Genomic DNA, 12,143 nt, shown 5'->3' on the forward strand with positions numbered 1-12,143 from the left:
AACAAACTCCGTGTATGTGTGCAGAGGGCTCTTGAGGACCCGGTGCTGGCCATGTCCCTCCAGACATATTGCCAAGGTCTTTGCTGTTGCTGGTGTCACATGACCAGGAATGACCTCCAATGTCTTTGTAAAGTGTCCTCCGAAGTATTGGATTTAGGTAGAAACCAGTTTGTCAAAACCATGTAGTGCAGAGAAACAGGCATTTATCTAACATTCACTGCAAGTCCTCTGGTGCCACCACGGAGCTGTGAGATTGCAGATTCTCCAAGTGGGAAGACACCATTCTCTTTATCAACTCAATGTCTGTGTCACCTTCAGGGGCTCTGACCCCCACCCGGCATGCACCTGACAACATGGTTCTGAAAGTCACACGCAGGCAGGAGCAGGGACAGGGGAAAGGAGGGGATTTCCCTTAAGTGAGCTTCTGAAGAACCAGGGGTGTGACCCCAGACCCAGAGCTGTCACATGTGCACGGGGACAGGTGCCTGGGGGGATGTGAGGCTGCACCAGGGAGGCGGACCTATGTTCATGTACAGCGGGAGCCATCAGATCCTATACTGGGGGTATTTGCCTGATCCGGTGGTTTTCCAATAAGTGGCTCAGAAAACTGAGGCTCTTGTCATCACTGAGGGTTTCTGTTAACATGTTTCCATCTCATTAGAGATCAGCCTCCAGGTTATCATGAAACAGATTCCTTTAACCTGACCTTAATCACTCCCAAGGGTCTATGGGCACTTAGAGAAAAATTTCTTATCATATTTGAGTCCCTTCTTTATTTCCAATGTTGGCAACTGGGCTTCCAAGAACATGAGGTAATAAAACCAAAACAAAGAAAAATGGTGACAGTGAATTTTTTATTCATTCGGGAGCAGAAACTCACCTGAAGCAAACACACCCCAGCAGCAGCACCGTCTCCCTGCACACATTGTCACACAGTTGTTCAATGAGTCCCACAGCTTCTGCTGTGCAGACGTGAGGCCCCCCTGTGCTGAGACCAGACTCTGCTCCCAGTCCATCCTCTGAGCCCTCTCCAGGGGACATAAGACCTCAAGGGAAGGTCCCATCTCCCCAGCATGAGAGCCACCTGCCCCTCTAAGTCACCCCAGGTCATGGTGGCTGATTCCCCTCAGTGTGCTCATCACTGGGGACCTTCAATGGCATCTGTTTTACAGGTTACATTATGTCCTTTTAATGCTAAAGACCCTTCTGTCTTTATTTTTCTTCCATTTTTGTCTTCCTAGTATTGTAACATGACCTAGTGTCCAGCCACAATCACCATGAATAATGCCCACAAATGCCACCAGCACCTCAGAGCACCACATCCCTGTTTCTCCCTTCCTGCAGCTGAGCTACCCTTGAAACCCACCAGCACCCCCATGAGCAAAGGCACACCTACCCTACTGTCGCCTCTGTGAGTACATGAACCCTGTCCGTCCAGGTGCCCCCACCTCCTGGAGGCAGGATGGGCCCTTCATGTATGACTGTCCCCTTCACGCCCTGAGAGCACCTGGACACTTACAGACCCACATGGAAGTGGTGGTGGGGGCCTGTTCCCCTCAGCCCAGAGCAGCTCTGCCCACATTCCCAGGTCTGAAAGTGGTTCCCAGGGTTCCTCAGTGGTTCCCAGGGCCCTTAGGACTACTGGGGGCATCTCAGGTGTCTGGGGCACTGAGCACACCCAGGGGTGCTCAGGATACACCAGGTGCTCACAACACCCTGGGACACGCAGGATGCACTAGGGGACATCGGGACTCTAGGGGGCGCTGAGCACCCGCAGCACAGAGAGCAACCCCAGGAGCAGGTGCCCAGGGAGACTGCTTCCTGCCAGAGTCTGTGGTTTCCCCTGCATCTAACCGCTTCCCATGGACACCCTCTGTGCTCCTCAGGCCTCGGGAACTAGGCATTTGTGGCTGAGGAAACTGTTGTGATGTGTGGTCACTTTATCACATGCACCAAACACAGGGGATCACCTGTGGAGGTGAAAATGTGTACAGGGGTCCCAAAGCAGAGGCTCACAGTCCTAAGGGCCCTGAGGGGAGTTTCCCTGTGAGACTCAGGGTGGGAATCTTAGGAAACCACTGAGGGCATTCTGAGGATTGTGGTGACAGCACAAGGCATCCAGTCCAGGGTCTGTGGCCTGAGGACCTGGTGGGGTTGACATCTGACCCTCCTCCTCAGAAAGTGTCCAGTTCAGGCTCTCTGAGCCCTGCTCACATTGCCCCACTTTCTGTGAATTAGCGTCTTTCTTTGCTAAACTGTGTGGCCACATTTCTGTCTCCTGCTCCCTGATGTGGCTTCAGGGGTGAACCTGGGGCTCAGGCCTTACCTGGGGTTCAGCTGTGTCCTAGTCTGGGGAGCCCACAGCACCATAAAAGGCAGACAGTACACCCTCACCACCCTTGCCCAGGATGTGCCTGCTCCCTCCACACGTGGACCCCGTGGAAAGGCAGTGGGGGTTAGAGGCCCATGGGGAGGCTGGGTCAGTACCTGGGATGTGGGTGCGGGTCCCGTGAGGCTCAGCTGTCCTGCAGAGGCCACCCTCCCTGTGGGGTTGGAGGGTGGGGAAGGGTGGTGACTGAGGGCTCAGGGCTGGGACGTGGGGCAGGCTGGGCACCCCCGCCCCTCAGGGCCACACTGTCCCTCCTGAGCCACAACAGAGGCGTCTGTCCCCTGAGCACATCGTGTCCCTCAGCCCTGCTCTGACCAAAGCTGGGACACCCCGGGTTGCTAGGACACTCGCCAAGTCTCGGGGCACTGAGGAGGTGGATGTCATGACATCTGCAGACGCCCTTACAGGGACTGTCCTTGACTGTTGGAGACAAGAACTGGAGGGGACACACCAGCCAGGTAGCCCAGCTCTGAGCACAGCCGTGGTCAGTTTATATGACACCTGCCCATACAAGCAGGTCTCTGTCAGTCACTGGGCTGCTTTTGCCTTTTATTCCGTGTCCCCTAAAGCAGTCACAAGGACTGGATTTAACTGGCCTGGATTCTTTATTTGGGCAGCAGCTTCAAGGAGGAAGAAGGCAGGGAGCTGGGCAGTGCTGAGAGGTGGCAGCTCCCGCAGCTACTCTGACCCAGAGGGACGAGCAGAGGCTGTGGAGGGAGGGGGGTTTCTGACACTGTCCTGCAGTCCAGGGAAGGTCCCATAAATTCATGGGGATGTCTTTGGTCAAAGTGTCCCTTCAGAGACCCCCTCCATCTCCCAGATCCTGCAGTCACTCCCAGGGAGAGATGGCAACACTGATGGAACAGAGAGTGGGTAACCAGGCACCACTGTGGGGAGCGTGGCCAGTGCATCCCACCAGGAACCATGTACACGGCAGCCTCAGGCCAGTGCAGCGTCCATGGGTTTATTTAAGAAAAATGAGTTTACTGATCACTTACATGAGAAACACAGGCAGCCTTGAGGTCTACAAGCATTCATTGCAAATGCCTTATTCCTTCACGTTCCTCAAGCTCACGGCCCAGACTTGGTTTCCCCTGTAGGAATTGTGAAAAGTACCCTGATAGCTCCTCGCCCAGGCTCACTGGCCCCTCAGCATTAAAGCTCCCTCTGGGCATCCATTCGTGTGGATTCTCCAAGATGAGCTCACCAGTGAAGCCCCGTAAGGATCCTGGTCACCTGGGTGTGAGGAAGGAAGGGGTCGGGGGACGGAATCCCAGGGACACGAGGACACGTCCTGGGGGAAGCCTTTCTCCCCTCGGGTTGTAGTGATGCTGGTGCACAGGAACACCTACATCATAGCAGCAATGTAAGTGTAACAGTGTGCATTTCTGGGGTACTGCACCTCACCAAGTTGGGGTGGGATCCGTGGGTATCAGTGTGGCAGGAGAACTGAAAGGTTAGATATGGACCTGGGAAATGTTAGAGCCCTGAGCACATGTGTGTGAGCCTGGCTTCCTCGGTGGTCTAGGTAGGACTGCAATGATGCAAATACCACATTCCCAGGCTGGAGGGGCCTGAAAATCACAGGGAATGTGGCAGGTCTTCCCTGGTCATGAACTTGGGAGCATGCGGGGACACAGGGAGGAGCACAGGCCCACACCGGGGGATCATCCACCAGACATGGTCTCAGGGAAACCTTCCAGACCCATTTGTAGTCTTTTTGCAATTTTTATATGTAAATAAATGAATATCCATGGCTTCCTATGACACCAGTTTTTGGACAAGTGTACAAAACAACAACATGGGTCACTCATTTCTATGAATACACTAACAGACAATGAAAATTCATATACTTTGGAAGCATTTTAATGTGTTAAGCATGCCTAACACACACCCCTGCTCTGGGCCTCCACCCACTCTGCAGATGTCCAGCTCCAGGGCAGCTACAGAGTCAGAGCTCATGCAAATGGGGCCCTCCCTGTGCTGATGAAAAGCAGCCCAGCCCTGACCCTGCAGCTCTGGGAGAGGAGCCCCAGCCCAGGGAGGCCCAGGTGTCCCAAGCCGGTCATCAGGACTCAACACACACGGCTCACCATGGAGTCTGGGCTGAGCTGGGTTCTCCTTGCTGCTCTTCTAGGAGGTGATGGATGGGGAACAGGAGACATTGTGTTTGTTCCTGTGTGTGAGTCGGGGAAGCAGTGGACGTGTGACAGGTGCCTGACCAGGACGTCTCTGTGTTTGCAGGTGTGCGGTGTGAGGTGCAGCTGGTGGAGTCTGGTGGAGGCTTGGTGCAGCCTGGGGGATCGCTGAGACTCACCTGTGTGGCCTCTGGATTCACCTTCAGGAACTATGGCATGAGCTGGGTCCGCCAGGCTCCAGGGAAGGGGCTTCAGTGGGTCTCAGCTATTAGTAGCGATGGAAACAGCAAATACTACACTGACTCCGTGAAGGGCCGGTTCGCCATCTCCAGAGACAACGCCAAGAACACGGTGGATCTGCAAATGGACCGCCTGACAGACGAGGACTCAGGCCTGTATTTCTGTGCCAAAGACACAGTGAGGCAAAGTCCCTGAGAGACCAGACACCAACCTCCCTGGAGGGCACAGGAGGGGCTGGGCTGCAGGGGCTCCGGACACCAGGGGGCGCTGAGGACCCACCGTCGGAGGGGCGCAGCCCCAGGAGCACGTGCACATGGAGGCTCAGGGTGGCTTCCTGTGAGGGTCCAGGCTCCCTCTCCACGTGGCAGCTCCCCCAGGGAACTTGTCTATATTTATAATCCTCTGCTCACTTCTGACATCACACAGGGCAGGTTTCGTTTGCATCCCTAGTGACTGGGGTTCAAGTTCTCACATGCACCAAATTAATCATGCCCTTAAGGAGGCAGAAATGACCCTCTTGGTCACCAGGATCAGAGTCCCGAGGAAGCTCAGCGTCCCTGGTGGGGGCTCCCAATCAGTGTCAGCGCAGAGCCCGCTGGGGGAGCCCCTGACCAGCACAGGGGGTGTGGGTGTGGCAAGAGCCACCCAGAGGCTGGGCCAGCGTCGGGTGCTGCAGTCCCTCCCAGGCTCACGTTTCATCCCCTCCTGACCACAGTGCACAGATAAACCTAGGCTCTGACCTGAGCTCACTTTCCTTCTCATCTGTTTCACCACCACTAGTTGTTTTCCTGCTTTGCCCTTTGCTGCCTCTCCTCCTGAGCTTAGAGGATGTGTTATCTGTGCCCTGAATTCAGTGCTCAGGTTATTTAAATGGAGCTCAGCTGTGACACCTGCAGGCTCCTGAAAGGCCTGGAGGGAAGTTGTCCCTCACCCTGTCCAGGGCTCCCCTGCTGTCCCCCCTGTGGACGCCTTGGCAAATGCCAGGGAAACAGGAGCCTAGAGGTATGTGTGTTTGGTGACCATGGGGAGTGAGGAAGAAATGACCCTGTGCTGCTCACACTGTCACTGTGTGGCCTGCTCTCCTGGGCTCCGGGTGGCCTGCAGATGAGCCTCCCTCATGGCTGTGGGCTGTGGGGTGGCCATCAGGGGGCAGGCCGGGCTCACCCAGAGTCCATGGGGATGGTCATCAGGAAGGCCTGGCTGGACCCTCGTGAAGCTGAGCTGCTGTCCACCAGCAAGGTCATCCCCAGGCCGGTTCTGTGACTCAGGACCCACCAGATCATCTAGGAGAGCCTCCTAGGGTAGGACAGTGGATGATGGATTTGAATAAAACTATAAAATTTCATCATATCAGCAGTCACCTTATGTCTGATAGAAAACTGGGGCCTGGCCTAGTGAGCCTGCCATGTGCAGTTGACCATGGCCAGGACCATTCTGTGTTCTCCCAACAGAAAGAGGCTCATGACATCAAGGACTCATAAAAGTGGTTTTCTGATGCCGGGCCTCTGAGCAGCTGAATAAAGAGTAAATTAAGATGGTTTGCATGTTTTGCTTTATTTCTTTAGGAAGACACCCTTGTGAGAGACACAGCAAGGGTGCCGGGTGAGGCTGCAGCATCTGTGAGACCACACGGCCTTCAACCACAGCGAGGGTGGGGGTGCTGGGGACATTCCTGGTCTGCCTGCAGGACTGTCCAGGGGTGCTCCAACCAGACACCCTTCAGAGGGCCCCCGAGTCACACCACAACGAACCCAATGCAGGCTGGGACAGGTCACAGGATCTGTGGCTTCAGCAGAACCCTTGGGACAGATTCCAAAAGAGAAGTAGGGGTGGCCTGGTGATCTTGGAGTTTTGAGGACTCACTCAGGACCCAGCCGCTGTTCCTTTTCTCATAGGAAAATGTGTTTATCCTGGATCATTGATGGTGACGTGGAGAAGGAGGCACACAGTCTGTGAACAGTCTAGACAGATCCCACTGCACTTGTTTCAAGTTCCAAGGAGGAGCCGACATGTCTTTCAACCCCGCTTAGCACCGGCCCTCGGAGACGTGTCAGGGTCATTCTCCCACCCTCTCCCTTCCACAGAAGATGGACACAGACACAGCTGCCCCAGGCTCTCTCCCAGGTAATAAAGAGGACGGCCACCTCCAGTGTCAAGTACTGTTCTGGTCTTCATCTGAGAACATGGTCAGAACTGCCTTTACTAACCCCTGTACTTAAAATCCCGCCAGAGTAACGTGTTCTCTAGGAAGCAGAGGCCGTCTCTAAAGCTGTCACCTATGTCTCTGAGTCTCAGCAGAATCAACTCCGAAATCCTGTCCATGGCAGCATGGGCCTTGTGTAACACGTCCCCAACCCTTCCATTCCCGTTCCAGTCCCAAAGCTGTGGGGTCTTTTGTTCCCTGTGACTTGTCCCCTGTGAGCAGAATGTACATTATGAGAAGTTCAAGTGAACAACGCAGATATAAGCATTATCTGTTTGTGGAAGTTTGTGAGAACCAAAGTTTTTACATGATCTGCGTAAATCCCTCAGGACCTGCCCGCCTCATTTCTTGGGATGTCCAGGTTGCCTCCATAGGGACACTTAAAGTGCCTCTCAAGTGCTTTCACTATTTTGCGTCCCCAGTCATGACTGAGGGATCCTTGTGGCATTTGGGAGGCGCTCAAAACAGTTTCCTCCCGGAATGAGGACTGACACGTAAGCCAGTGGCATGGAACTCAGCGAGCACAGAGAGGTCCACACTTCCAGGGTGAATTGATCCTGCCTAGGTTGCGGGGAGCACGAGGTGGAGTATCTCCCCACATGCTGCCCGGAAAACTGGATTTCCACTTGCAAACAATGAATCTGTCCCAACCTTACCGCATATACAAAGATCACCTCATGGTGCTTTGAGGAGCTGAATGTAAGACGGCACATCCTGGGACCCCCGCAGGGGAGCCTGAGAGCAGCTCTTCAGGACCCTGGATGTGTCACGTGGTCCTTCTTATGACACCGAGAGCTGCAAAGGAAGAAGAGCTACTTGGCGTTCATCAAACCCAAGGACATTTGTCGTTAAAGGACATTAGGAGGAATGTGAAAAGACACGCAACAGAATGAAGTAAAAGATTTGCAAACCTGACAAGAGTCCAGTGCCCAGAATATGCAAAGAGCACTTACAACCAAACAAAAGAATGGTAAGACACCCACATTTAAACAGGGGGGCAGCAAAGGACTTGAATGAATTTTGCTCCAAAGAAGACATACAATGAGCAACACGCACAGGAAAATATGCTCCACAGCATCAGATCTTAGGGAAATAGAAACTGAAAACACCAGGATGTGCCACTTCCAGGCAACTAGATGGCTATGATAAACAGAAGGGAAGTAGGGGTGTGGGGAAGCGGGAGCCCTCACGGCACTGGGGTGCGGATGTGAAAACATGCTGGGCACTGTGGAGCACAGAGCACTCACCCCCCACCCGTGAAAGGACAGCTTGCCTGCCTCCTGTTTCAGCCCTTATGAAGGGGGCAACGACAATCATTCCTGTGCAGTTTGTGTGGACGGAAGTTCTCGTGACAGGTCAGTAAACACTCAGGACCGTGAATTCTGGTTCATAGGATAAAACTATGCTTAGCTTTGTAAAAAACTGCCTTCCTGCGCTCCAGAGCGGCTGTGTAGATTTTCAAACGCACCACCACCAGGTGAGCCTGTCAGCTGTTCTGTATGCATGGTAACACTTGGTGTTGTGAGGCCTTCCATTTTAGCCATTGTGTTAGGCCTGTATAGCCGGCATTGGGGGTGAGGGAGGAGGGGACTGGGTTTGCTCTGGGCATGATGTTCTCAGACGTGTGGACACCATGCCTGTGCCTGCCCCTCAGTAGGGCTGCAGACACACACCCTCACTCTCCTGAAAGTCCGCTGCATTATGACCCTCCCTGGAGGGGGATGGGTGCACACAGAGGCCCAGGGCTTGGTCCAAGGACGGGCGCCCGATTCCCACGTACAAACTCCTCTCCTTCCCGCACACAACAGAGTGAGTCCAGGAGGCCCCTCTCCTCAGCACGCCCATCAATGCTCACCAGCAATTTCAATCCTGATCCCAGGTGTGGGGAGGATTACAGTGTCCCCTCTGTCTGCTGCCTCTCCGGAAGGCCTGTGTGAGAGCCTGTGGTAACTGAGGCACAGCGCTGGTGTAATGGGACTCATGGTGACTGTCCTTGCCCCTAGTGTCCTATCCTAGCTGAGGCTGAAGTACCCACAGTGGGGCTGGCTGACCGCATCAGACAATGGTCTATCAGAACTGAACTAGGGTTCTGGATAATCCGACCCCATTCTCTCTACTGGATTCTTGCTAAATCTGACACTGCAGAGAGGAGGGCTGTGCCTGGAGGGCAGGCCTGCTTGGAGAGGGCGCACCCTCTGCCCAGTGCCCAGGGCCCGTGCTGAGCTCCAGGGTGACACCTCTGCTCTTTACCCTCCCCCCAAGGCCTAAACAGGAAGTACAAGTTTGAAGTCCTCTTTTGCAAATGAAATTGACATTGTAGAGAAACTTCAGGTGGTTCTGGAAGAGGGATCTGTGGAAGCCTCTTCCACCTGAGGGACCACCATGCTCACCACCGGGTGATGCTTGTTTACCACGTCTCCTGCCTCAGCCTGTAACCCTCCCTGCCCTGGGATCCCCCCTATTCCTGAGCTATGCTAAGGTTACATACGAGTCTCCATCCGGCTGCCCTGCAGGCTCCTTTCATTGTGGGCACCTGTGTGTGTGGCTGTGAATGTCCACCAGTCTCCAAACACCTGTGCACACACAGTGTGAAGGGTTCTTACCTGTGCCTACCTGGAGGTCATCAGACAGACAGGCCGCCTCCAGGGAGCCACCCACATCAGGAGAACAGGTGGCTAGAGCATCAGGTGCACATGCAAAGGACCGGGAAGGGGCCGGGCTGCAGCCTGGTAGCCTGGGCCTGCCGGGAGTGACCGTGGAGGCCTTTCCCTCCATGTGGACTGACCTAAGGTTCTGTCCTCAGGAACATGGGGGCATCCCAAGGCTCTGGGGGATGCAGTTGACAGACTTTGTACAGGCACCCAGCACCGTAGCTGAGGCCCTGAGAATAAAATTAGTCCATTTCCATATCAGACAGAAATCTTCTCCCTAATTTAACGGGACACTGCAAGAGTGTGGATGGGTGGACAGGACAATCTCTAAGCATTGTTATAAGGGCTGCCACTCAGTCATTTGGAGTCAGCTTGCAGGATCACAGAAGGGTAGAAGAATGGAAGCCAACTGCCCATAACTTGCAAACTGAGCCTCTTCAAAAGCAAATATTTGACTCACAAGCCCACTTCTGAGCAGCTCGACGTCCTCCTGATACCTTGCCAACCACTGTGTCTCCTGATTTGTCCCCAGATATCTGCAGATATGAAAAAAGCCAGGACATTGAAAAATAAGTTGTCCTTTTGTGAAAGAAAAATGAAAACTTGGACACCGATCCAGAGCCCAAGGAGTGTCTGACCCCATCCATGGAAAACACTCATCTACTGTTGGGTAGGCCACCCTCAGGTGCATCCCAGAACCACCAGAAACCTAAAATACACTGGGACTGGACTTCTTAGCAGACATGGTCTGACCCTATTGTCTGCTCAGAGGATGTGTCCCTGCCTCAAACCTCGGATTCTATTCAGGCTCTCGGGTCCCTGACCCCCCCGTGCCCCTGCCCATCATCCCAGGCCTTCCTCACCCTCACTGAGCCTTCCTGGTTCCTGCCTCCTCACCAGCCAACCTTGCAGGCAGACGCAGGTACAATAACCTGAGTCAATAGGAAATATGTTTACATGTCAGCAAGCAATAATAAGAACAAATACTAATAATCCAATTGTCCAGGGTTGGTCCAGAGTGTGGGTGGAGGCTGTCTACTCCCCAAAGTCATCACCCAATTATGAAACAGGTGCATCATCAGCCTTTTGGATCCAAAGATGAGAGGCTTCCAAGGATCCATGAGATTCCTCAGCTGACAGGCCCTTTCGGAGCAGCCTTCCGGTTGCTGGAATTATGTATTGATTCTTCAGGGGTTGCTATCAGGTTAAAACTGAAACTACCTCAAAATGTGCACTTTGAACCCCAATGGCCAACATGCTGTGTTAGGAGGCGGGGCCTCTGGGAAGCACTGAGGTCAGGAGGCGGAGCCCCATGAGTGGGGTCAGGGCCCTTGTGAGCCAGCACTGAGTTGGCTCCCATGTCCCCTTCCTCCACGTGACGTCACAGGAGGTACAGCCACCCAGGAAGGAGGTTCTCCCCAGTCACCCAACCTGCTGGCACCTGATCTCAGGATCCCAGACCCCACAGCCGTGAGAAAGAATTTTCTCCTGTTCATTAGTCACCCTGCCTGTGGGTCATCATTACAGCAGCCAGAGCAGAGGGTGACCCTGGTGAGCCGGGAGCCGGACACACTCTCCGGGTTTCCCCATCAGCGCTGCTACTTAACACTCCCGATGAAACCCCTTCAGTGAGGTTGGAGGATGACCTCCGATGCTCCTCCCAGGGCACAGAGTGATCTGCTCCCCTGGAACAGAAGCTGCAGGAGCACAAGGAGCAGGAGCCCTTTCAGGGGACGGTCATGCACGGTGGGGGCACAGGGGGCTCTGGTACAGGGAGGACAGCGCCTGGGCCGCACCCACCCTGGTGTGGGCCTTCCCTCCAGTGCCTCCAGGTTCTCAGATGGGATCCACACACCCCCTCATGGCTCTGACGGGGGGAGAGGCCTGATCCCTGAGAAATCCCCGAGACCTCCTCCAGGCAGACCCTCAGGGAAGGGCTCTCCCGACCTGTGTTCTGGGGCGGGAGGGGATTCCTCCCTGCTCTGGGCCCACCATCATGTGATGTCACTTAAGGGGTGAGTAATAGTGAACAGGGTTGAGGCTCAGAGAAACATGCTGGGGACCCTGCATCTCGGGTGATATTTGGCGGCAAGGGACGTGCTCCATGGAGCAGGTTTGTGAGGGTCACAGCCCAGGGCAGTTCCACTGAATCCCACTGTTTAATCATGAGGACATAATGCCCTCCACACACATGCACCACCAAGCGTGATATGATCAGACTATGCTGCAGGTGCCACAGGACACACACGGTGTCTGCACAAGGGGACTCGGGGACACCCAGAGACAACAATCACAGCGACTCAGGGGCAGGACAGCTGTGCCTCTGTGACCCCGTCAGCTCCAGACCCAGCTCAGGACCCTCTCCTCGGCCTCAGACCCTTTTTCTCTCTGTCCCCTTGGTGACTCTGCCAGAGGTTCCCTGTGCTCATGGGATTTGTGGGGCATCAGGTGGGTCCCAGGTTTACACCAGTAACACAGACCAGGAGTGAGGAGGTGGGGGGCCCACAGGGACCTGGCTGGTG

At 54.5% G+C, this 12,143-nt stretch overlaps 1 long non-coding RNA gene and 1 gene segment (V, D, J or C); one reads left to right on the top strand and one right to left on the bottom strand.

Moving 5' to 3' along the window:
* Positions 1-4,379: 4,379 nt before the first annotated feature.
* LOC140850662 (immunoglobulin heavy variable 3-23-like) lies at positions 4,380-6,117 on the top strand. The segment is given in 2 exon segments: positions 4,380-4,529; positions 4,634-6,117. Coding segments are annotated over 2 exon segments (375 nt in total).
* A 127-nt stretch (positions 6,118-6,244) lies between these two features.
* Positions 6,245-10,778, bottom strand: LOC118967120 (uncharacterized). Its single transcript, XR_012133604.1, has 3 exons — positions 10,485-10,778; positions 9,574-10,157; positions 6,245-7,765 (listed from the first exon to the last, which is right to left on the bottom strand). It is a non-coding gene; the product is annotated as an uncharacterized lncRNA (long non-coding RNA).
* Between the last annotated feature and the right edge of the window lie 1,365 nt (positions 10,779-12,143).

The sequence above is a fragment of the Manis javanica genome, chromosome 8 (genome assembly GCF_040802235.1).
Source record: "Manis javanica isolate MJ-LG chromosome 8, MJ_LKY, whole genome shotgun sequence".
NCBI lineage: Eukaryota > Metazoa > Chordata > Mammalia > Pholidota > Manidae > Manis > Manis javanica.